The sequence below is a fragment of the Lutjanus erythropterus genome, chromosome 1, assembly GCF_056507025.1.
Source record: "Lutjanus erythropterus isolate fLutEry1 chromosome 1, fLutEry1.hap2, whole genome shotgun sequence".
Classification (NCBI taxonomy): domain Eukaryota; kingdom Metazoa; phylum Chordata; class Actinopteri; order Lutjaniformes; family Lutjanidae; genus Lutjanus; species Lutjanus erythropterus.
This window is the reverse complement of record NC_139317.1, coordinates 10026646-10053341: the sequence shown is the minus strand read 5'-3', so window position 1 is coordinate 10053341 and position 26696 is coordinate 10026646. Positions and strand designations below refer to the sequence as shown.

At 39.2% G+C, this 26696-nt stretch overlaps 1 protein-coding gene across 1 annotated transcript; it reads right to left on the bottom strand.

The window, feature by feature from the left end:
• Window positions 1-127: 127 nt before the first annotated feature.
• LOC146332621 (paired amphipathic helix protein Sin3a-like) lies at window positions 128-25930 on the bottom strand. Its single transcript, XM_084739318.1, has 21 exons — window positions 25724-25930; window positions 20268-20484; window positions 18409-18594; window positions 17968-18074; window positions 17490-17823; window positions 16478-16729; window positions 16202-16354; window positions 14126-14281; window positions 13476-13562; window positions 13246-13364; window positions 12367-12592; window positions 11612-11728; window positions 11168-11406; window positions 10444-10627; window positions 9735-10317; window positions 9410-9579; window positions 8143-8316; window positions 7944-8036; window positions 7233-7327; window positions 3906-4113; window positions 128-2250 (listed from the first exon to the last, which is right to left on the bottom strand). Exons 2-21 carry the CDS (start codon window positions 20460-20462, stop codon window positions 2032-2034), a joined length of 3897 nt encoding a protein of 1298 aa, XP_084595444.1. The 5' UTR covers window positions 20463-20484; window positions 25724-25930; the 3' UTR covers window positions 128-2031.
• Window positions 25931-26696: the final 766 nt, after the last annotated feature.

The following is a 26696-nucleotide window of genomic DNA, read 5'->3' as shown; positions in this document are numbered from 1 at the left end:
TTACACAGTCTATTTTTCACATTAAATATTGCACATATCATTTGTTGAATAATTTGCTTTAAAAACAAAAAGTTTCGTACAAACACAAAGTCACAAATGAAGAAAGAAGTGGTCAACCGAGCGTCTGTCTATTTAAAGGATAGTTTAATGCCAAACACCATACTAACACTCATGTACAACATCATAAAAGTCAAGAGAAGAGACACATTAAACGAGGTACAAACCAGGTCTTTATGTACAATCAGCTCCGCGGGACTTCCTGTGGTATTCCATATTAAACACAGTAAATATAAAAATAAAAACCCAAGTAATAAACTGTTCCAAGATTGTCTGTAGCTGGTTCGGTTACTGACCATCGCCTTAAATGGAGATCAGGAAAATGTCGATGGATGAAAGTTTGTTGTGATCCATACGTGAAAAATTATAAGAATCTGGCTGTTTTCCTACAGTTAATGTTCAGAAAAGCCGGTTTATATGTTGATTTCAACTGTGAAACACACTTTACAGCCTTCAGTGTGATGGACACCTCGTCTAACCTTTCCTACAATGTCTATCTTTATTAAACAACCGGCGGAGAGGAAAAGGCAATAAAAATCCTTAAGTTTACATCCCTCTTTTAAGGGAATACAACATTCACATTTGTATTTTACCAAGAAATACAAACTGAGAGCCTTTATAAGCTGCGACTGGAGGAATTATTGCTTGCTAGTTTTCTTAATCCTTAAACTGTACACAAGTCACATGGCTGACATTCACGTATAGACCTACTATACATCAGTCAGTGTTCGCTGTCAACACTGGGCATAAAAAATAAACACAACTCCTGTACAGCTTTTATAGGTGATACATTATAAGACAACTGAACCTGTCGTACAGATTCTAACCATTTGGTAAAGTTTAAATACAAGAAAAGGTTGATAGTACTGTTGAGACTTCAGTACTTTGAAAAATGGACATATACTGTACTTTCAAAAAGGAGAAAACGCTGCTCAGCTACATTCAATCATCTTAAAACCACGAGTGACAAAGATGCCAGCGACTGAAGGTAGAAATGCGCAGAAAGGGGCTGAAACACGTATAAAACGGGGAGTTTTTCCACTAAACAAAGACTTAAAGGACGACACGTTCAACAGACCACAAAGGAAAAAGATCTCTAATTAACATCCTTTGGTAAAAAACTGTTAAAATTTTGCATTTTCTTAATAAATTTCTCTGCAACCTCTAGCTAAAGTTTGATACTATGTGTGTGTCAAAGTACGCTACACATCAATAACATCTGATAATAAAAAAATCTAGATATAAACAACATATTTACACAAAGTGTTTGGGCGGTCATAAATTATTGTACTCGATACACGCTGCTGGGGTTTTACTGATGCTGAGCATCAACCCAGCAGTCGCCAGAGATGTTGAATATATACAGTATATAATATAGTGCCTTATTGCACCTTTACCACCAGAAAGGAAAACATTCACAGGCTATACAAGTTTACAGCTGAAGTCCAACAACACACATTTTAACAGAAGTAACACGTGCTTATTGTTCTTGCTGAAGAGAAAAAACTGAGGTTGTTTGTTTTTATTTCCTGTAAAATGATGAGGTGGTCCTCAAAAAAACACTTATTTCACTGTGAAGTGGCTGAGTTATGAAATGTTGAACCAGTTTTCTGATGTTTAAATTGAATTTCTCCAAAGAGAAGCTGCAGCATGGAGTGTTTTAATATATTAATGTCATTTAAAAATCAACATCTGATATAATGAGATTACTGGGTGGAGACAAAACCTCAATTTCACACAAGTTTTGCAGAATTTGCAGTAAAAGCTTGATAGTGAGGACAAAGTTCCTGATTCACCTCTGAAACATAAAAAAAGGAGAAAATCTAAATCCTGTTTAAATTGTGAAAAGATTTTGGCAACTGAGTCCAGTAACAGCAGTTTGGAGAAATCCGCATGAAGCTACTGTGTGTATGAAGTCGTCACCGGCAGTTTGTCGTGTGAAGACGGCCACAGTTTATCTGTCGATAACAGAGACTACAGAGTTCTGTACTTCACCCGGTACTTGTTAATGTTGAGATAGTGGAGGACCTCGGGGGTGCAGGTGGTGGTGCACGACAACATGCCTTCTCGTTCGTCTCCCATCAGCCACTTCTTGCTGTCGGCAGCCATGTCGCTGGTCACGTGCTCTTTGGCCCAGGTGTCCAGCCAGGACTGGAAGCGTCTGTGCAGCCGTGTGTTGACCCGCTGGTGGGACTGAAAGAGACGTGAAGCAGAACGACACAGCTCAGCTACTGGGAAGCAAGTCCAAAGTACAAGACAAAAAGACACAGAAATGTGTCTAGAAAGAGTATTAACAGAGCAGCTGTCAACCACACATGCAGCCTAAAGTGGTTTACATAACAGAATTATGAAAAATAATGATGTTTTGCTCTGGGTGCTATTTCTGCCCCAGATTTTTCCTCTGGAGGTGTCTGTCTGTTAGTGAATGAGAATGTAAAAGTGAAAAAAAAGGTGACTTCCATCCACATGCACTAGGGGGCACTGTATCACCACAGGATGAATGCCAAAATATTCTTGTAAGAGTTACATGAAGTTTTAATATGAGCTTTTAGTTGACAACATCCAAACCAATAATATGAAATATGAACTATGAACTATGAAAAAGTTCTTCATTTGTTAAAACATATAATTTCAAACATCATTATTAAAATTCAAATGGGAAACAAACAATAACCCACTAACTGAAAAGTTAAAATAATTCATAATTTCTTATAATCAGAACAACCACAAATACAGAAAAACCTTCCAACTTGATAACACACTCAAATACGTCAATTTGATATTCCTATTAAGTAACTTCTATGAGCTACTTTGGGTTTTAGAATCAAAGTCTCAATCACTTTACTTTGGCACTTATGGCCAAAAAATGAAAATAACTGGTGGTCTAACTGTAGACATCTCAGCCAAAATAAAAAAAAAGGATCTGTCTATCAAACATTTTTCAAGGAAATCAAATAGCAATATTCTAAGTGCTACAACATCGGTTCAGAAAGGCTGGGATGCTGTTCTACAATATAAATGAAAACAGAATGCAATTATTCACAAACAAATACCCAATCCTGATGCAATCACCTGTATTAACTGGTTCACCTGTGGGATGGTCGAAACAGGTGGGGGTTTTATTTTAGCATTTCGTAACTTTACAGATTGTTCTACTTATGTTTTACACAGCGTTCCAACTTCTTTGGAACGGGTGTTCTATGTTCACAGTTGTGACTTACCCCCCTGTCTCGACTACAAGTGAGTCAGATGCATTTTTCACTAATGCATCTCACATAACAGCCTCATTTTAATCCATGCAGTATCCGTACCTGCTCTGCGCATCTTGTTCCTCAGCTGTGTCTGGCCTGAAGCATTTATTTAAGCTTCAGGTTTATTTATTTGACAATGCCTGCACAAATGTGAGGCTAGCATTCAGTGAAAAGGCACTGAAAATTTTTTCTTTACACATTTTGTACCTCCCCCTTCACTTCACAGCAGCTGAGAAGCAAGACACGAGAACTTCTTGAACTTCTTCTGGCGTACAAACTGTACATTTACTGCCATTAGACAACTGCTTAACTGAAATCGCTCTGCTCTGATCTGATGAACTGTGTCCAGAGGACAGAGAGTTTGGCTGCTCATTTGCTGCTCATGCTTGAAACGTGCAGACAAAACTGACAAAAAGTGTAGACAGGCAGATGCTTCAGTGTCGTCATGTGAGACACACACAATTGAATATTTTATATTTTTTGATATTACTTATCATTTCAGACCAGTCCTGTTATTGCAGCTATATAACTATTAATAATGAATTGTGCGCAGTAAAAATCTTTAATGAGTATTTGACTATTATCTTCTGTGCTTACCTGATGAGCCCGAGTGAGTGCCGTGTGCCTGTACATGTAGTCTTCTGACTTGCAGACATAGACCATCTTGTAGGAGTTGAGCTTGAACATGCACTCCATCTTTAGCTCACTGCCGCCGTCCTGCGACTTGTCCGATGGGACCTTGGTCATTCTCTCCTGCTGCATTTGCTCCCATCCTCTCTGGCACTTCCTTATCCGCCTCAGATTCCTGAAGGCCAAAACAGAACGACAACCATGAACGATACGGACTGATCACAGAGAACCTCTTCTGATTATTCCACACATCAAAGGGGTGCATCACGTTTACAGGGAAAGTTCGCACAAATTTCTAAAATCTGTAAACAGTTTTATTTTCACTTCAGCATGTTATATAGGCACTATTTTGTATTTCACAGTATGCACTTTATGATTTTAAAGCCTAAGGGATGCGGTCAGGCGCAATACACACGACATTAGGCAAATTTCAGAGCAGTATAGACAAATTTGAGAGGACTGTCCCTTTAAACAATAATCTTTAAACCCATGCATTTCAACTCACCGAGCAATAGAATTAGATAGGGAGTCAAATCATTCGTAGGAAATGTGGATCTATAAGAGCAGCAGAGGCAGCAGTCGTAACATTTCTGTACAGTGCACTTCCGTTGCACAGCCACATAGTTCAAATATAAAACAGATATTTCTCTTAATTGAAAATTGATCCCGATTTTGTGCAGGCAATAAAAAAAATGCATTATTCACCCCACCTGAATGAAAGTTTTAAATGTGTACTTACCACTGAGGGTACAGGTGAGCGAGGACTGAAACCATGAAGCATATTTTTGCATTCAGGGCTCCACTTAAAAGACATGACAGTGAGGCCAATTTCAAGTCAAGACCGTTAAAAACAAACACTAGAAAATTGCTGCCTGATCGGATACCAATCAAAGAATGTGAGCTGAGAATATTTTGATGTGCACATACTTTCACCAACAATGTACAGAGTGTTATGATCATGAGATGAAGACCCAACACAACTGGAAAAGAAAGAATTTGTACTGCCATTGAAGATATTTGTGAAAACCTCTTTGTGCTGCTGATCTCTCATAGATTTGATGAAAATAAAAGAGGAAAAAGGACAAGATGTGGGTGAGCCCACTGATAAATCAGACAGGTACAAGATTTATGCAATGGGTTAAAGGGATAGTTCAAATTATCTGATTGGGGTTGTATGAGGTACTTGGGTTGATAGACAGTGTGTTAGCTACAGTAGATGCCAGGTGGTACAGAAGTAAAGAAGTAAGCAATGAACTGCTGTGGACACGGTCAGCAACAAAAGGTGTTTACGCCACTTGAAAAAAGTTATCAGTTTAAGTGTGCACTATATTTAGAATAGTTTCACCGTTTTAATTTGCTGTCAGAAAGCTTTTTCCAATGGGAGAAAGCCAAATATCACTCTTACCAAAGCAACCAAACTCCATGTGCAAAATCAGTAATTTTACCTTAAAGAACATGGGTGCTGCTGGTCAACCACTGCCTCGATCTGTTTGTTTGTTTGTGTTATTGTGTGACTTAAATTAATCCACACTATCCTTTTAAAACACTGAAGTCACAAAATTACACAAACAAACTAAGACATTGAGGCAGTGGCAGCTAAGCTAATTACAAGTTTTGCAAGGTAAAATTCGTCATTTTACCTATGGACTCTGGTTGCTTTGGAAAGAGTGATATTTGGCTTCTATAACAGCGATTTTCTGTCGCGAAAGGCTGCCTGACAGCAAGGTAGAGCGGTAAAAATATTCTAAATATAGCATAAACGTAAAACGATACAGATGTTTTAGGCAAGTGCCTAAAAAATATTTTGTTACTGACTCCATCCACAGCAGTACATTACTTAGTTTCCAGGCTTGTGCCCCTCTTTGGTTCTCCTAACTAGTGTTATGCAAACCGGCATCTACTGTAGGTAATACACCGACTTTCAACAAGTACCTCATATGGTTCCACATCAAATAATCTGAACTGCCCCATTAAATAAGAGAAAACTAAGAACAATATTTTTTGTGCTTTAAAAATCTTTTTTGAAATGTTTATGGTAATGGACAGCCATCTCAAAGAAACAAAAAACTCAAAAAAGCACCAAAACAGCAATGACAGACAGGCTTTATGTGCAACACTCAACTGGAGCTTTAAGATAGAGCGGACACAACCACGCCTCCATGCACAGCTCTCAGGTGTCGGGGAAAGAAATACACCAACATGAACATACAATTTAGACAATCATTTTATTTACAAACCCTACTCCTCTGTACATGTGTTGCAGATAATGTGCTTGACCAGTTTTTAAAAACTTATGAGCACTAATCTGTGTCAAACCAGTGGAAAAAAAAAACCTCACCCACAACAAAAAGTTGCAACGGGAGTGCACTGTTTCCACTGAAAATTATTACAAACATAACACTGAGTATAACAGACTTTAACAAATGGACATTTTAACATTTACATTTGCAAACAGTGATTCAGTCACATACAGGACCTTTGATCTGAATACAATCACAAACAAAGGGCATGATAAGGTAGAAAAAGGAAACCACGACTTCACTTCACTGTCCTCTCTTAACAAAGTCATACTCAGGTCAGCTTCAGTCTCTCAAACTCAGGTCAAAGACATTGTAGAAAAATCAAATTAAAATGAAAAAGGTGGAACCCATTTGTTTTGCTTTCAGTTTGTGCATTCAATGACCTTTGTTATTATATTACACAATGAAAAACCATCATTTAAATTCAATACAATGTCATTAATCAAACCAAATGACTCCTCATAGTTGTCAGCTAAGGAGGAAATTCAAAACCCACGATCAAGCCAAAACCATTTTTAAAAAACCTTACTGTTAATAAATAAAATTCCCATTAAAAAGGAACTGAATCAATGAATAAATAAATTCAATTTTTTTTTAAAAAAGATGGCCACGTAAAGTGCAATCTTCCATGTGAGGCAGAGGTCAGAAACTGAAAAAGTCACGTTCATGGCCGATGAGATTCTTAACAGACAGGAGGGCATTCAGGCACTGCAAGCACTTTACTGTAACTGTGGAGCTACTCTCTTTAAGTTTACCTTCTCACACCCTCTCTGTTTTAAAAAAGCAGAGCCCTTATGCCCAAAATTTTTAGGATTTGAGAGAGCTTCCTTAGTCAGGCTTGTGCAGAAGTGCCACTGTGGCTATCTCTGAAAAAGGAGTTGTGTTTGGCAGCTGGTTTGGCTTGTCAACAGTGGAGTGGCTGCTCGGCTGACTAGAGCCTCAGGACAGAAGCTTAAAGAGTGCAGACAAGAGGGAGACATGGCTGGGGCCTCACCTGGGCAGGAACACCGGCTTCTGGGCTAGATGCTCCCGCAGCTCTGGGGATGCAGAATCTGAGTTCAGGTATCTGCCCACGTAGTCTGACCATCTCTGTGGAGAAGAGAACAGGGGAAAAAAATTACATGTGCTGCATACAGAATAGCATACGGAAATACCTTTGGAACCTCTACAAAACCAGACAAGTGGTTATGGCCTTTGAAATTTGGGATATTTTACCTTTAATAACGGTGTCCCCATCAGGGTAATTACAGTGCGAGTAAGCAAGAGTAACAGACTCAGCAGCACTGCATCAATTAACAAGCGTAATGATCACAACAATAATAAGAACAACACATGATGACTAACCTGTCATCCTCCTACATAAAGTATGTATATATCCCAGATATATTGATATAGACAAATATGTCACAAATATGACATCATAAGAGAGAGTTCTGATTTTTCAACAATAAGTTTAGAATAAAATCTTGGTCACAATTCTTTTTAATTGATCCCACTGATGGAAGCTTCAGCGGGACAAAAATCTAGAAACATGTTACAACATAATTCAAAAGCATAATTAACTCCGGCCTCAAAAACATACTGATAACTGTCATGTTTAGCGCATGTTATACTAGATACAACAGGATATAGCTATGTAGGTGTAACCAATGAACTGATGACTTACTGCATGAACTTTTCTTGAGTATCTGATGTCGAGTCTTACCTCTGCCTCCGCTGGCTCATCAGAGTTCTCCTCTTCTGTGTCCAGCAGCTCCACGGCCAGAGTGACGGATCCTCTGTTCTTTGCAAACATCAACTAGACGAAACACAAGCAGAGAAGTCGCTAATAAACAAGGTGCTCACAGTATTTAAGACGCGCTTAAGATGTACATTATTATTATTAATTTCTGGGCTTGTTGTACCTTGAAGCAGTTCTCATCTGACATAAGCTGCTCTGCTTTGCGCTGGTAGGCCCCCTCTGCTGTGGACCTGGATGCCTGCGTGGACAGTGTGCCCCCCGTGGCTTTATTGGCACATTCACTCAGGTACATGTCTGTTACACGCGCACAAACATCGTCTGTGACAAGGTGCTGGAGCTGTGAAAGCAATAGGTTTAGTAAGACACAGCCGTGTCCACACATGCACAAAAAGGGTTACAGAGTCAGTCATCTAACTAGCTTCTTTTGGAGCCAAACTGAATTCCTAAAAAAGACTTCTGGTTGGTCGATACAGTCTTGTCAAGCCAAATTCTCATGGGCTGGAAAATCGCTGATGTTACTTTCATAAGGAGAAAGGCATATGCAAACCTGATGCATTTCATTTTTGAGTTAGAAATAGCTTTTATTTGGAATAAAATAACATTCAAATATATTTTACTAAACAAATGCATTCCTTTTTTAATAAACTGTATTGTTTAATGGTTTAATTTGCTTCCAGTCTTATTAGACGTATAAGACATGAAGTCAGAACACCGCGATTTTCACAACTTTGAACTACTTAATGCAGACTACTAGGCATAACTAACAAAACTGACACCATATCAACTTGTTGAACTTGCCGTTATTCTGTTTGTTGGACAGTTAAGAGAAACCGTTAACATAAAGCCTCATTTGAAGCAAACTAAATAACAGTAACTCTTTTTACATTTTTCATGTTGCTTCTTGTGGAAGTTTATAATGCATTGTGTCTTGCTGGTGTATGTAAATTTATTTCATAGATATGCCGCGAAGATAACTATGTAGGTTCGCATGAAAAAAGAAATGTTCAAATGGCAGGAATTCATTTGTCTGGCAGCGATGTGTAACTTTGATTAGCACCCATTCAGGCTACAAGGCAGGTTCAACCACTGCACTGTGGTGAATTTAGTTAACCTAAAGATAATGTTCAATTTTTTTTTCCCACAATCGATCATTTGACTGGTTCGTAAATAAGTAGAATTTCAGTCAAATACTAAAAAAAATCTAATATTCACAGAGATGTTTCCTTATTATTAGCATGTGCAGACTCTCATTCTTGCAATGCACTTTGTGACATAATTAAAACTCATTCTATTCATTATGTACAAAATAAGCTCAGTATGAATAAAGACATTATTTATACATTTGTATAAAACTTCACACAGTACAAAAGTTAAGTGCTCTAGAGTTTGTTCATTCAGCATAAATGAAATAATATGATGACTGCACTGACCTGCCGGACGATGCTCTGGATGAGTTTGTCCATGGTGAAGGCAATGTAGGCATGGATCGTAAACATTTCCCTCAGGGAGTCCTCGTACTGAGCTGGCTCCATGTTCCCATCCAAAAGATTACGCACCATTTCCAGAAACACTGAGTAATAATCCTCTACATCAACATCCACTGCAGACAGAAAGAAAACAGTAAATGTGTTAGGATGTATGGTGTGAAATGACAAAATATGATACATCACGGTCCTATAGTGGAATTAAATTCTGTGTTGCTAAGTAAATCTTTAAAATTAAAACTAAAACCACTTGTCCTGTTTTCTCACTTACTTGGCTCCTTCATCTTCAGTTGGATTGCTGGATTTTCATTTTTCTCCCTCTTGAGTCCCAGCACATCTCTTTCCCACTCTCGCTCCCGGGCGTCCTCTTCAATCTGCTTCTCGGCTTGCCCGTAGATTCTCAGCAAACGAGAACAGAGGATGTGGTGAAGACGAAGGAAGATATACCAGTAGTTGTTCACGAAGAACAGACTGTAGGCATCGTCTGTGCCACGTAGCTTCTGAGCTGCCGTGTTGCTGAAGAGGAGCTTGGACTTGGATGGGCTGCTGCCTGGCAGGCCATTGTGCTTCTTGGGGCCGTCTTGATCCATCTCCATATCCTCCTCCTCCTCTTCTTCCTCCTCCTCCACGTCAGAGAGCTCACCTCTCCGTGCAAACAGCAGGTCAGGGATGAAGTGGTGGATGATCTGCTTGATCTTGTACTTGTCTTCTTTCTGGATGCCCACCTGTCTTTTGACGTGGTGGATGATGAGGGCAGCGGCGTCCTCCAGGATTTGGCTGTCGTCATAGGTCAGGGTCATGTGTGGGCCGCTCGGTGGCGGCGTGGCAGTTTCCTCTGATGCTCGCTCCTGGCGCTACAAGACACAGACAGGAGTAGATTGGGCTGAATTTGAAATTTGAGGTATTTCTCTTACTAGACAACAGCAGTCTGTATCAGAACAAAATAATCTAGACCAGATCTATACTTTATTTTTACTTACGTCATCATATAACATCTCAATTTCATTCAGTAAGGTCTTTGAGCGCAGCACTTTGGTGTCATTCTGCTTGAAGTTGATGCCTTGATGGTCGAGTGACTTCAGGTAATACTTTTCATTCTGTTCCCGCCAGATTTTGTTGAAGCCTCTCTGGGCTTCTCTCCACTCCTCATCCTTCATTTTTAACCTGAAACAGTGACAAAAAAAGTGATGCACAACTCGGTGGTCCTAAACCATTTTTTTTTTAAATAAAATATGAATAACTGTTAAGACCATACTTGTCAACCCTCCCAATTTTCCCAGGAGACCCCCGTTTTTCATTTCCCTTTCCCAGTTTCCTCCCAGGGTCACAATTCCTCTGTATTTCTTCAGATTTCTGACTAATTTTCACACATTTTGCTCCCTTTCATTATCACAACTTGTTTCTCACACTACAGGGTCTATAAACCCTGTAGGAGAATTCCTGTTTGCATTTTGTTAAATTCTTCCACATCAATTTTCTTTTAGGGACAGGGGCAAAAAATAAACAAACAAAGGAGAACTGATGAGTGCTAATTTTTGCCAGATATTTACGCAAGTTCACACTAGAGGGACAAATTATTCTGTATTGTTTCCTGAGAATTTAAAGTAAATTTAATGCTGTTGCAGTGTTTTGAGGTCTCAAGACTGGCAAATATGACTGAGACCTGACCGGAGGCAGGTAAAGAACTAAAATCAGACTATAAACCTTTTCAGCACTATGGGGACAGACACAGCAGGGTTCCTTTTGATCCCGTCGATGATGTCGTGGGCCTTATCGCCGTATATCCTCTGGATAGCTTTGCGGTGAATGACCTCTGAAGAGCCGCCCATTGTGTTGTCCAGCTTGAAGCGCAGCTGCTCCTCAGCTGACATGCGAGAAAGCCTCCGCTGCACCGTCTCCAGGGCTCGTATCGTGGCAAGGTTGGCTTCCAAAACCACATCCAACTAAAAGGGACACAACCACAGTGAAATTATTGACAGGTGACTTTAACTAAGTCTAATTACGTGTCTGTGACTATGTCTATGCTTTCTGTGGCCTTTGACTCTGGAGCAAATTGTATCATGGAGAGAAAGTGCTGCACACATTCTTATTGTAATGATACAAGAAACTACAGTTTTTACTTTGCAGCCTGAGTGGAGTATTCCTTACCTCAAAGCGCTCATCTTCACATCTGTAAATGTGTTCCTCATATTGAGTCTTCTTGGAGCTCACAAAAGTAGAATCCTCAGACCACGATGGAAACGACACCCACGTGTCATTCAGAACCTGCAGTAGGACATTCAGTTCAAATTTCAGTTTGAGCAAAGTGTGAAAGCTCTCATCATTTCTGTCAAATTCACAGCAGGCACAAACATTACAAAACAAAAAGGCAGGAAAATAAATAATAAAAACAAAGTGTGTAAAAAACAGGTGTGATATTCAAAGCCCACTTACAGCAAACAACCAAACTTGAGGGTGCTTTATGGTTCATATTGAATATGAAGTGCACTTTAGATCATGTTAGAAATACTGTGTAAGGATTGATTAATCAATCAGTTTTGCTAAAATGTAACCAATAATCATTTCAGTAATTTCTTGGGTAAAACTGGGAAGAAATATAAGAGGTTGTGGCTTATTCTCAAATGTGAGGATTAGCTGCTTTTCTGTCATTTCATTGTTATTGTTATGTTTATTGAGAATTAATCAGACAAAATAACAATTAAGCAATTATTTCAGGCTCCATTAGAGAAGCAAATTTTACTGGCATTTAATGCCAGGTGAATGTTAATTTAGAAGCACCAACTGATCACAACACCAAATTCTACTCTGGAGGCTGCTGCATTGACATCATCATACCTGACAGTCCTGTGGGAGAGAATAAACATGTTATTTGTGACAGAAGCAGACCTCCGTCAGTGACTCACCTCTCTGCACAGCGGCGTCCTTCCTGTGCACTTAGGCTGCTGGTAACTCTTCGGCAGTGCTCTATAGCTGGATCCCAGCCTCTTGCAGGAAGCGTAGTCAATCTCCATGGCGATGCCCTCAGTTGCACGCTCCTTGGGTAAACTCTCTGCGTGGCTCGACTCCCCATGACTGGACTCTCGGTAGCCCAGGAAGTTCTTAAACCACGTAAAAAGCTCGGGAAATTTTCTGTCAACCATGCAACAACATGACAATTAATAGTGAGACCACAGCCACTGGTATATTGTCTAATACTGACATTGGTAAATGTAAAAGTATTAAATGTGATGTGCAAAGATCTTGAAAATGATGTAAAATCAATATTATATTTCATTAAAATCCAAATCTGACAAGTACAAAAAGGACATGTTATATGTAATAAAAAAAAAAATCACAATATATTGCTCATTAAAGGTATAGCGTGTGTGATTTAAGGGGCTCTATTAGCAGAAAAAGGCAGAAATGGAATTTAATATTCTTAAGTGTGTTTTCATTAGTGTAATCACCTGGAAATAAAAATACTGGCTCTAGATACAGCCTTATGTATTTCACATAAGATTTGTAGTCACTGTAGGTTCTCCTACTGTACAAGCTTGGAAGGGGAGGGTGACATGAGGCGTTTGTAAACTGCAAGTTCACCGCTAAATGCTGCAAAAACCCATGCACACTGGTCCTTTGAAAACCAAACCTCACACAGAGGAGCTACAGAATTACTGGTATAATTTTACTCCATACTTCCATTGTACTGTCATACAGAATTATTATTTAGCTACAATGAACAAAAATACCATTGGACACACTAAGGCATAGGTGACCACAGATATGTGTATGCTTAAACTCACCCAAGAAATGGGATGACTAACTGCACCAGCTCGGCACGTGAGATCACTTCCTGGTTGAAAATGTGAAGACACCGGAGGAAGTTGTCGTAGGCCTCTGAGCTCCGAAGAGCCTTCTTCACCTGTTGAAGGGTTTTCATTAACGGCAAAAAGAAATTAAAATGACTTCACATCATTAATATGACAGTAAATATTATATTAACAACACTGGTACTGAAACTAACAATACCGACCTTCTCAAAGAACATGGTTTCAGTGCTGGTGCTGTGTTTGCTGACTTCAGTCATGCCGTGGTCTTTCCCCATTATTTTGGGTTTCTTCTGTGGCGGGTAAAGACAAGACAAGACAAAAGTTAGGATTGTTGCATGCCCTAAAAATGTTTTATTTTGGGTTGCCCAGATGGCTCAGTTGGTAGAGCGTGTGCCCCATGTACTAAGGCTATCAGTCCTCTGCAGTGGCCACAGTTTGATTCCAGCCTGTGGCCCTTTGTTGCGTGTCAACTTCCACTCTCTCCAGCTTTCCTGTCAAGTCTTCAGCTGTCCCATCTACTAAAGGCAAAAATACTCAAAAAATAACTTTTTTTTTTATTTTGAAAATTGCAGATGCTCCAATAAAAGAGACACCCATTTGTCATCTTCAACTAAAACAGTATAAAAAAAACAATCCTGAAATAAATCCTATCTTCATGAAAGTTCTGATGTTTTTGTTGAGACCAGAAAGGTGTTTGTGGTGCTGATGTTATAATATTTAGACTATCCTCATTAACATAAGTTGGAGACAAATGGCCTTTGCAGCTGACTGACATTCCTGACATCTATAATATGGCAGAAAGAAAGAAACAGCTGAATATATGCAGACAGTCAGTATGTAGAGCAGTGTGTACCTTGACAGGCGGCGTCGCTCCAACTCCACCGGGTCTCCTGATTGGCAGGCCGTTGGGGCTCAGTCTCTGTTTGTTGTTCAGTAAGGGTCTCTTCACTGTGCCACCGTGATCATTACGCACAGAGTCTGCCCTGTCAGGTGTCGTCTTGCCCAGCAACTGAGAAGAGCATTACAGAGCACAATCTCATTAAACAGAAGTCAGAAACATTATCAGGAAGTATCAAAGAAAATGTGTTTAAATACTGACTTCTACTTTTTTAGAAGCTCAACATAAGAAAGTGAGCCAGTTCAGGCAGAATAAGAGTCAGTGAGCGTGATTAGTGTGGTGAACAAGCAACTCAAGTATTTAGCTAATTGTTTAAAATGTGCCGTTTTTGACTTTATTCCTAATGTGAAATTGTGCTTTTCACCAGTGCAGAAACCACCAAGACCATTGACTTTAAGTAATCATGGACCACTTCCTGTAACACTGACAGTGATGACAAATCTAGAGAGGACGTTTAGTTTTAGTCTTTAGAATTTTCACTGAGATGGTAAACATGTTGGCTCTCAACTTTTTTTTCCATTTCCCCCTTCTGGAGCTGAAAAAAAAAATCCCATTTCTCATTTTTATCAATCATTAACAATACCAAGGAAACTACTGGTAAAACAACCCAGGTTTCATAACTGGCATAATTATGCCAATACAATAATAATAATAATTATAATCATGCAACTTTAGGTCCACCAAAACATACCAACTTCTACCATCCAATTATTGACTACTTCCGTTTAAATGCAACAGGCTGAAGAACTGAGATCCGAGTCCAGATGATATAAGGTGACATGAATATTTGTCATGACTGTTTGATGCGTTTTGTATGTTTGTGGAAATTGTCATATGTGCATTGTATGTTTAATCTGTGTGTAATCTCTCGAATGGAGCTGCCCAAGGAAGCGAAATGAATTTGGTGTATACTGATGAGGTTGTATCGCATCATATTCTTCCCACTCGTCATCCACGCTGCCCAGAGGTGGCCTGCCACCCAGTTTGAAAACCACAGCTAAATGAATTTGACCCACTGTAACACTCTGTGTCTAGGAGGGGCACAGAAGATGTTCTTTTGTAGAGTGTTGGATATATTCCTAACCGACATTCCTGTGCTATTTCAGTGATATTTCACTTTCATTTAATTTAGCATTTAACACTACTGTAACCCCTCGGCTAGATGCAAACGTCAGGTCAGCATCATGCCCACGCCACACTCAAGTATCCGTTTATACAGGCTACATCTTGTCCAGCCTTTTCAAAATGTCAGCAGCAAATGAGCAGCCAAACTTTATGTATTGTTTTCCTTTAGTACGTGTGAACATTCTTGATCTGTTTTTCCATCAACATGATGCATATGTTTGCATCATAAGCACTGCAGTGCCTATGCATAGTGGGTGTGGACAAGCAAAAGAAAAAAGGAAAAAAGAGCACCAGTGGCTGCACTCAGAACAGACAGGTGTTTGTGATAAGAGCAGAGGGATTAAAGTTTAGCAGTAAAGTTGTTTAGTGCCAGTAAACAGCTTGCTCATGAAAACACTGCAGAAAAAGTTCAAAAAGTTCTCATGTCTTTTGTTTCCCAGCGGTGAGGTAAAGTGAAGAGAGAGTCTGTGGGATTAAACCTGAGCAGAGCGAGCTGCTCTCTGACTCTGGAGCACACTCTGATCTGCCTCAGTTACAAAATGTGGATAAAATATGTTTTCAGTAGCTCTTCCTGGGCACCAGCCTCATGTTTTTGTAAGCATCATCAAAAAAATTGACTTGAAGTCTACAAAAATGCTTCAGGTCGCATTTACACCCATCAGACACAGCTGGGACAGGAGTCGCACTGAGCTGATTAAAATGAGACCAAGTCTGATGCATGAGACGTGCAAGTTTAAAACACATCTGAGATGCTTGTGGTCGAGACAGGGGGTAAGACCGCAGATTTTTTGACAGAAAGACATTCAGACTTTCCACAGGCAGCAACAAACAATAGACCAACCACTTTGGTTAAATTAAATCCAGCTAAAATGGCCACGCTGTAGGAATGTGTTCACAGAGACTCACCATTGAGCTGTTTGCATCAGGCAGGAACTGTCCAAACTCTGAGAGCAGGTCCTCTTGGTTCTTGAAGAGCCGTGCCACCTGAGTGTAGACCTCCTGTTCAGTCAGTGCTGGGGTATAGTTGCCTCCTGCCTCTTTAGCATTTCGTTGTTCCTTCTGGAAATATATCATAAAAAAAGAGATGATGAGATTACTACTGGGGGTACCCAGCACTGGGACATCTCTGTATGCTACATTTCCTGAATATTTTTTTATTAGCATCTATTTTTTTTTTTTTACCTGATATGTGTGCAGGATTTCCAGGAAGGCTTTGTAGATGTCTGGCTGACCCTGGAAACGGTTCTTGATCTTGTTGACATAATTTATAGCATGGTTGAACTCCACAGGCTGGTTGTTCTGGAGAGGTGGCCCGCCGGACGGCGTGCTGCTCACAGGAGTGTGGGACTGGACCGAAGGTGAGCGGGGTGAGGCGTACGATGGTATGGATGGGTTGGGCTGGCTGGTGGGTGTGTGTGCTGGAGACTGAATTGGCTTATGGGATTGACAGAGAAGAATACAGGAATGTCATTTCACTAGTCAAATTAAGATTCAGTTTGGTGAGAGAAAAAAAAAATCTAAAAGTAAAATCTCTGAGACAAGATGACAATAGAGTTTGCCTTATAACCAAATATCTAAGGCTGACACTGGCCGGTTGGTTGTTATACTGTCTGAACAAATTCTCATGGGTCGGACAAACTCTGGTGTATAATAAGGAGAAAAAATCACTTCTGAGTTCATATTTGCTGAGGTAGGGAGAACTAATGCAGAACCGATGTATAACATCTACTCTGGATCTTTAACACGATCAGCACTCCCTGACATGCCTTCAAACTTGAAGGCAGTAAGTTTAGCCTTATTTTGCAGTATATTTTTTAGGTTATCCTGTTGAACTTGCTATTAGCATGTTGCAAGTTCAACAGAATGGACAGTCAAGAAAAACCGTGTGAATGTAAAGCCTCATTTGAAGCCAACTAAATAATTAGAATAGTTGGACATAAACTTTAGTGTTCTCTCCCTCTCTCTCGAGACTTTCTCGTACCACTCTCTCTCTCCCTATTCAGTCTTTCTGTCGCCTTCTGTTTGGTCACCTTTATGCCAAATAACAAATTCTTTACTGTACTGGACTTGACATAAATACTTTAATACATTTAGTGAGACTTAAGTCTGGGAACAAGTAGCAATAAGAAGCCCAGAACATGTTCTAATCAATGATACACTAATCAGTGGATCAACATAGCAGCCTGTGTCCTACCTTGCTGGTTTTATTTTGAGCAGGCTGGGTGGAGATAGGTGTGGTCGTAGTGGTGGGGGTGGCGGCGGTAGTGTGCAGGCCGGCCTGTGGCAGAGTTTGGTGCTGGGGGTGGCTTGCAGGTTGGCTGGATGCTCCACTTGCAGGGATGTTCTGAACAGAAATACCATGAGGGGTGATGTAGTGGATCTGACCAGGCGTGGTCACATTGACCATATCGTTGGTTTGGACCTCAATCTTATATCCAGGTGGCAAGAAAGTGTTGAAACCCATAATAAGGTCTGGGTGGCCCTTGAAGAGCTGGGACACACGGTTGATGACTCCAGGAGTGTCTATGCTGTAGTAAGAGAATGAATGACAGTAATTTACTAACTGAATCATCACCAACAGATATTGCTCTGCATGTTGAAACTTGACATTTGAAATGTACTATGGGTTTTCCCCTGATGTTGAGGAAAATGACAATAAAATTAGAACTCACCTCTGAGACTTGAACTCTTTCATAATATCAAGGAAATCATTATAAACTTGTGGCTGATTTCCAAACTGCAGCTTCACTTGATCCAGATAAGACAAGGCATCTTCAACCTATAAAGCAAAGAGAGAGAAAAAAGGAAAGAAAATATTGTTTAATAGTTTAATAATTAATTAATTCAATAATTAGACTTTTCTCCCCAAAAAAGATGTGAATTCTGTAACCACTGAATGCAAAATGAAAAGGAATTTAAAATTACAAAAGTGAAAAAAGTTTTTTAAAAATGCAGATCAGGTTAAGACCTTGCTTTGTACTATGAGAGATAATCATTTTCTAGTTTGTTTTTTTCTTAATTTCATTATCATATCTGTACACACTTGGCTTAGACGTCTGTTTTTTATTTTTCTTTGTAGATATAAGTCTGTGTATTTGTCCATGTAGAGTTACCTTCAGACGCTGAAACTGCTGTTGTCCTTGGGTTGAAGTCATCGGTGCGGTTGGATGAACGTGACCTTGGACCACTGTTGGGCCCTGGGACTGAACTGCTAGGCTGTGTGTGTGGGGACCAACATGAGGTGCTGTATTGTTATGTCCGTGTCCATGTCCACTTGTGCTCTGAGGCATTGTAGGCACCTTTTTAGGAAGAAATTAAGAGAATTTTAGGATCCATAATCCATAAGACAAAAGCCTGTGAAACACTCCTAATGCAAGATTCACCTTCCATGAAACGGTTAGCAGAGTGCTTACCACTTACATGTTTCCTGTAAAAACAAGCAGAGGGATGCGTTGCAGACACCAATTGGCTTTTACAGTAGCTAATGGTGCTGATTGTGGGTCCATGGATGTTGGAAGGAGAGCGGCCCTATTGGCTGACTACTTCCAGACTCGGAACCCCCATTAAGTGAATACGACCAAACCAAGCCCAAAATAGTCTCCAAAAACAACAGCGGTCAGTTTGACAGCTGGCCTCCATTGGAAATAGGCTACAGTATTAAGGTGGTTTTTCTTGCCAAGTTTGGCTCCTGGCACCCCGGGGCTAACTGCTAACTGAGCTAATATCAGTTAGTGATTAGCTAAATTACTTTAGTAACAAATAAAACTCTTTCCATCAGGAAATTCCTTGGTTTTCAGCTTGATAGTACTGTGATTTGATATTATAATTATTGCAATTTTTGTTATCGCAGTAACCTTCAGCTGTTTTTGCTCATCAAGCTGGTGCCATAAAAAAAAAAAAAAAATAAGATGTCTGGCCAACATGACTGGAGCTCTTGAAAACTTCAAACAGCACAATGTCAGCATTTAAATTAACATCCTTTACATATTAAATTAGACTTTATTACCATATTAAAATGGTAAATAAAATCAACAACAAATTAATATAAAAATGTGTAAAAATATGTTTTGAAATGAAATTCTACATCTAGTTGTTCCTGTTCATCAAGTAGTGACCACTTAATAAAATACAAACGTGCTGCCAATCCTGGCATGCAATGTCTCAATAGTTGTATTTTGAGTTTGAGTTTTGACCCTTTTAGGTTGCTGTAGATTGTCAGTGTAGAGTGTTAAAGCCAGAGCAACAGACTGAGGTAATAATGTGAAATCAGCAGTTTTCATTTGTTATCCTCAGAGCAGAGGAAATTTATGCTTTGAAGTAAGAGCACACATGTCGGTTCTCTGTTAAGCACGTGAATTAAAATGGATCCATTTTGTTAATATTAGAGCAATTATGATGCTAATTTCCTCATTAGGAATACCCTTTATATGTTAGCATTGAGAAGACCAAGGATTAGTTCTTTTATATATATATTTTAAATCGATTCAGGATTTGTGAAAAAAAAAAACAAAACAGGAATAGTATTTAAGTTAATCTATTTTTTGTCATTGTTGCTACCATTTATTTGGCTTATAGTGCAAAACATGATAAAAAACACTTAAACATGGATGATTAACAGGGATTAAAGTTGATGAGAACTTTAACAAACATTTGATTCAGAGGCAGCTCCTTTGAGAAGAGCCACTTAAACAGACAGCCAATCAAACATACAGTGCTATCACTTTCCTTTATTTGTTCAGCTCACAGTAATGGCTAATTTAAAATGGTAAAAACAGGCTGAAGAAGTCTAATGTCTTGTCTCTCATCCTGTAATCCTGTTTTGAGCCTACGTGGTTTCTCCATTTATTCACTAAAAGCACATTTTACTGGAATCTGGTGCCCTTTAAAAGTTCATCTAAGAGCCAACTTAAGATAACAGCAACTCCTGCTCAGAGGCCATTTTCCAAGCCGAACACATTAACACCATTCATACCTGGTAGCCTTGGGGAAGAGAATACTGGATGCCGGTGGAAGGCTGCATGTTGTCTGCAGCTGCCTCTATCACAGTAGGGGCTGGGGCGAGGGCCCGGTGTTGGAAGCTGTCTGCAATACCTTGGACTGGGGGGCGACGTGATTGCTGTTGCTGGGGCGCAAATATTAGTTCCTGGTCCTCCACTCGCCTCTTCATTGTATACGCATACTCAAAGGGGCTGCAGTGGACAAAGACAGATGGACAGTAAACAGGCTGTTGTGTAAACATAAACAAAATATTTGAAGCATTCTTCAAGAGTGTGCAGTCTACTCATATCTTTTTGCAGTATTTTTACAAATCAACATTAATGCATGGAGGTTGGCTTTTTTAGAGTAAAATGCTTTCAGGGTTCCTGCACCTTTTCTTAACTTAAAATCAAGCACTTTTCAAGAATTTGCAAGGAATATTTTCAAGCTTTTGCAGCACCTTACAGCTCCGGTAAAAGTTTATATACATATACTTCAGTGATTATTTCACTTTGTCATTACATTAAGTCAGATTTTACGGTGCAATAAACTGAAATTCTATAGAAGGGTTACAAAATGTGCCATCCTAGATGAGGCTATATCCAACTGATTTATTTTATTATAGAAGCAAAATATTCTGTCAGTCAGGTAGCAATCTATTATTTTCAAACTTTTCAAACCTTGAAAATACAACATTAAAATTTAAGTGTTTTCAAGAAGCACCCATGCAAATCCTGCACTTTAGATGTAAAGGAACTTGAAATTTCAGTATAATAAAAATATAATAAAAGTCTGCCACAAGTGTCACGCAGGTACTTAATGGCAGATTCTATCAGGACAACTGCTAAATGTTACTCACAAACTTAGGAATCAGACTGAACTAGGGGCTCTCAAAACAATCCAAAAACAAAACATTAAAATTTGTGTTTGTATAATATGATTTTTAGGACTGCAACTAACAGTTATTTTCATTATTAACCTCTTGATTATTTTCATGCTTAATTGATCAGTTGTTTGGTCCAGAAAATGGTGAAAAATGTTGATGACCGTTTCCTAAAGCCCAAGGTCAAATGTCTTGTTTTGTCCACAACCCAAAGATACTCAGTTTACCATCATAGAGGAGTAAAAGAACCAGAAAATAATCACACTTGAGAAGCTGAAATTAGAGAATTAGGACATATATTTTTAAAGAAATTACTTCAAACAATTAAATGATTATCAGAAACGTTGGCACTTAATTTAATAACTGATTAATTATTGATTAATTGCTGCAGCTCTAATGATTTTTACATAACTAAGCTCTGACTGCAGGGAGCAAAAGTAACTTCTTTGTCCATCTCCCATATGGCTAATGAATTTCCAAATTTTACCAGCAACCCATTGTTTTTTTATTTTGGCTGGTGAGTGTAGCAAATCTACCAGCCACTTGCATAATCTACCAGTATTTGGCTGGTGGCTGATGCTAATTTTGTACACTGTCTGAATGTGAAACCAAGCCCCTCTGTCTCATGACGTTTCCTCATTGTAGCCCAGGGGAAACAACTGAAAGGCTGAAATGTTGGTGTTCGACAGTGTTCTGAGAAAACTAACACCGGTGTGGGGATTTTCCCCCCGTGTGGCTCCCACAGTCTGTGGCACTTTGACACTTTCACTCTCTGCAATTATTTTAAATTCAGCCTTTATTTGTGCACTGCATTTACAATTGGAAAGGTATACTGGTGAATAAGATACCTATTTTTACTTGTTGCACAAAGTTTACAATTTACACTAAAATTAAATCACAAAAACAGAAAAAAATATCAAAGAGAATCCCTAAAAGGCTATGTGGAAATTATTAGACAAAATGCTTGTCCATGCCTGTCCCTAAATAGACGTGCTATCATTGTTCAGCAGAATGGCTGTGGCAGCCGGTTAGGGACCGTCTGTAAAGTAACAGGCACAGGTGCTACAGGCTTCTTAGTCCTGTCATTAAAATGCCATGAAGTTACTGACTCTTTAACACAATTAATAAATAATAATTATTATGTTCAATGCAAATGTAATTTACCAGATGTCCACCATTCCTTTAGCTCTTCGGTACTGTGATGGAAGTCATGTTTAACAGACACAACCCATCAACTCTCCTGTGTTGTGTCTTATTCTAGTGGTCTCATTGAAACTTTTGTGTCCAGACATCACAGTTTCCCACCATTTCAGTTTACACATTAAGACAAGTAACTCTCAACCCTGACTGGAGAGGTCAAATCTGATATAATGGTCACGTGGCTGTAAAAGTACTGCATGGGGGGAAAAAAAGAGCCATGTTCAAGAAAATTGATGACTTATATATCAATAAATGCATTTTAACCTTAATCCTACCAACTGGGTTACTCTGCAGACCACAGATGTAAATATTATTATCATACTTCACAGGTGCTTTATTCTGTCATTACAAACAACTTTGCCAATCAATTTGTTTATGATGACATAACATCATTATTTTCTGTCTGCTTTAATTTGTACTTTTTAAAATGATCAGTGTTTTAACATCCTGGGCGACCCTGGTCAAAATCATCCAATTCTGCCTTTGCAGTTTTAACAAATGGAACTATTAAGTGATATATATTACAGCTGCACAATAAATCTAAATATTACTGAAATTGCAATATGGCCAAGTACAATATCCGAACAGCAATAAGGTTGAATACAGAACTTCTACTTTAATGGTACTGATCGAACTGTTTCAATACAAATAATCGAGTGTGAAAAAAATGCCTTTGTTACCACAGGAATTTTGTCAGTTATTTTTGTATAGTCCAATACCGTACAGTTTCTTCATTTTGGCCCAGTTATCCAGGTTGAGTTAAGTGTGCAGACTAACAGTTTCTCCAGCTGTTTCCAAGCTTTTGAACAGCTTCTTCCTTTAAAGTGAGCAAGTGTGATGTAATGTAATTTTCTTTTTGTTAGAAAGGATTTTTATAAAATTGGTATTCAAAAAGTATCATTTAGGAAACCGTGTTGGAGCCAAGGTGCCGGTATAGAAAATATTTGAACATTATCCAGACCTAAACCACACAAGATGCACTTTTTTGGTAAATACAAATGTGTTTACGGCTGCAATGATGACTCAATTATTAAATTAACCGCCAACAATTTTCAAAATTAAAAGTCAAAATTGTCTTATTCAAGCTTCTTAAATCTGAATATTTTCTTGTTTCTCTGGCCTTTATTACAGTAAACTGAATACCTTTCGGTTGTTGGCAAAACTTATTTCTGTAAAACAAATTATTAAAAGATGGCGACAGAAGTCTTTGTAGCATATATGACATTGTCTATTTACTGTGCTTTATATTTAATATGCAGTTAGCCTTCCTAAACAACTCTCACTGGGTTTAAATACATATAGTCCATAAATTAATGAATACATAGGAAATAAGCACCCTTATTCAATATATTTTTGCTAAAGAACTTGAGGACACTTGTTGCCTCAGAGGCCAAAACATCATTTGGCTGAACAGATATGATTTACAGATATATCATGTGGCTAATAAACCGCTTTTATAGTTGGAAAAAGTAAAGTTACATGTGGCAGGACTCCATATATACTTATAAATTAATTAGCCAGGAGACAGGCTATATATGGCAGAAATGACAGGCCAATTATTTATTTTCTACATCCAAATAATTCTATTGGCTATGGTCCCTATTGTGATAAATCATTTTCATTTTATAGTTTTATTTTTCATGTCTCAGATATCTTCATTCACGATGATGTTGTAAACTATACAATCGGGACTTCTAAATACCCTGGCATAACAAAATACCTTGATATCGCCAAAGCATAATTCAAGTTTACAATATAAACAGCCGATTTGATGATTGCATAACAACTAAAAAACATTAAGCCTCTATCTATATGATTCTCAGCACATTCCTCACACGTGTAAAGCGGGAAGTAATTTATTGACAGTCCCTAAGCAGACGTCATTGCAGTTGGTCAGCGGAGAGCAGACATTGTGCCTCACTGCCCTGCACCACCTATTTCGGAAAACACGGTGTCTGAGTTTACGGTCTTCAGTCGCCGAGATCGTGCCTGTCGCATATCCAGCTTCAGATTTTCTTTGCCGAAACGCGAAGCTAATATGGCAGGCGGTTAAAGAAGGCGAAATTAGTTGACTAGTGCTACAAAAAGCCAACACTTTACAGGCACGTAGGCGCTGTCTCTCTCTCTCTCTTTCCTCCTGCTCGCTCGCTGTAGCCCTGCCTCATCCCCTCCCCCTCTCTGCCAAACACCGAGCTTAACGCCAGTCGTGTTCGGTGAGCTGACCGCTTTCGCTAGTCTTGATGGCTGACGTTGGCTTTCGTCCTAGCTCGAAGTTATGTGGCAAGCAAGCTAACCTTTATTATCTGCAGACTAACTGCAGGCTAGTTGGCAGAAAGAAGCAGCGAGTGTCGGGTCAGTAAACGGGACTCCGCTTACTGAAAAATCCAGATGAGCTGAACGTGTTGGCTAACTGACGCTGTTAGGTAACGCTAACTGGAAGATGCCGAAAAGAAAACAGCCATGCTTCATCGCAGCTCAACACAGTCGGCTGCTTAGTTTGTAACATATGGGCTACCGACACAACAAAGTACTTAAATAAAGTTACACTGTCAGTAACTAATTCTGACTACGCTAGCTGGTTAGGGTCAGGAAGAACGCTACCTAGCCAACTTGCTAACACTAGCTACAGTATAACGTCGCATTAACGTCAAGTTGTGCGAGAAGTTCGACAGAAAAATATTTCGTTGTCACACGAACGACTTTTCTGCCAGCAATTTCTGTCTGATACGAACCACGACCCAAACATTAAAATCTGATACAGTGAGAGCAAACTAACAACAAAAATGCATGTTGTCAGGTCAATATGCTCAGCGTTAGCATGTCAGCTAATTCATGGTCGCCACTCTTAGCCTGGGTCGTGCCTATAAGGGAACCCCAGAGCCGCAAATGATCTCGCGAGAAGGTTCACGTTAGTCTAACCATAAACGTTCTCTAACCCTACCTAAGACTTTTCTGCCCCTAAATATGCCCATATCGCAATCATAACGCTGTCATATTTTTTTAAAATTATAAATTCGTACAACGTGCAGGATGAGGAAACAACGCGTGTAAATCTCGCGAGAGTCTCTCAAATGAAGGGTTCCCTTCTGGACAAGACCCTTAGCTTGCTAGCCTTACTTAGACGGGCTTACTAACTTATCGGCGCTGCAAGCTAATGTAGCCGTCACTAAAATCCCACATGGCATTTTGTTAGAAGACGAGAATAAACCAAAATGTCAGCTCATCACAGAAAAGCAACCAATATTAGATCGCTATCTGGGCTGTTCGGCAAGGTTATATAGCAGCTAGCCAAATGCTATGTTAGCACAACAACCAACCCCCATCAGTACAGGGTATCCGGCTAACGAGCTAACAGTACTTCAACTTACCTCGCAGGACTGCCACCAGCAACAATTTGACACACCAGTCTAACGGCGCCCGACCAGTACACCGCTGCTCGTGTATTCACCTGGCCGTGAGAAAAAAGTGAGCTTCTGAGAAGTGGTCGCAAATGAAAATGTCAAAAATGAATTTGGCCGTAGTGGCTACGTCGCTAACAACAGTGTATGTATGAAGCGGTGTTCCTTGAACATAGAGGCGTGTCTAACATGAAGGCGGGCTAGTCTCCTCCCAGTCCAAACTGGGATTGGTCAGCTCACCAGAATGAAAACAAATACAGTACAGGCAGTGAGCCAGTATCTTTGGTTAAAGGCGTCTGGTGAGTCTATGGCAGGGAAACGCAACTTGCTTTGCATGTGGACCACTTTTGCCAAATGACAGGAGGTTAGGGGCCAGTTAAACAAACATTAACAGCAGTATTATTTTCAGACAAAATGAATAAGAAGACCCGTTACTCATCTTTCTTTGCATCCATATTTTCAAATTAACTGACTTATTAACTTAACCTGATAACTAAATTAACTTAGTGCAAGGACTGACATTTATATTAGGTATTTTCTGGCATGATAACTGGAATTGCATATTAGTTGTAAGTGCTTTGGTAGCATTTGAAAGAGTTAAACATACATTGTAAAAAAAAAAAAAAAAGAAAAAAAAAATTCAGGAATTTAGTGGAATCAACGTATCTTACTCAAATACACATTTAGTTTAGTTATTAAACTTAACACTTCTATTAACTATTTTCAGAACAGTTACAAACCTGAGTCCTTCTAACTAGAAGTCTTTTGACTTAAAATTATCAGTTGAATGAATATACTGTGCATAGTTCAATCAATTCATTGAATGAAGTTTCATAAGAAACATTATCAGTATATTAGCAGATTTCCCAGCATGCACTGTGTGAGAGTTAAAACTCTCCTGACTCTTTTTTATAGTTTGAAGAAAACATATATTACAAATGCT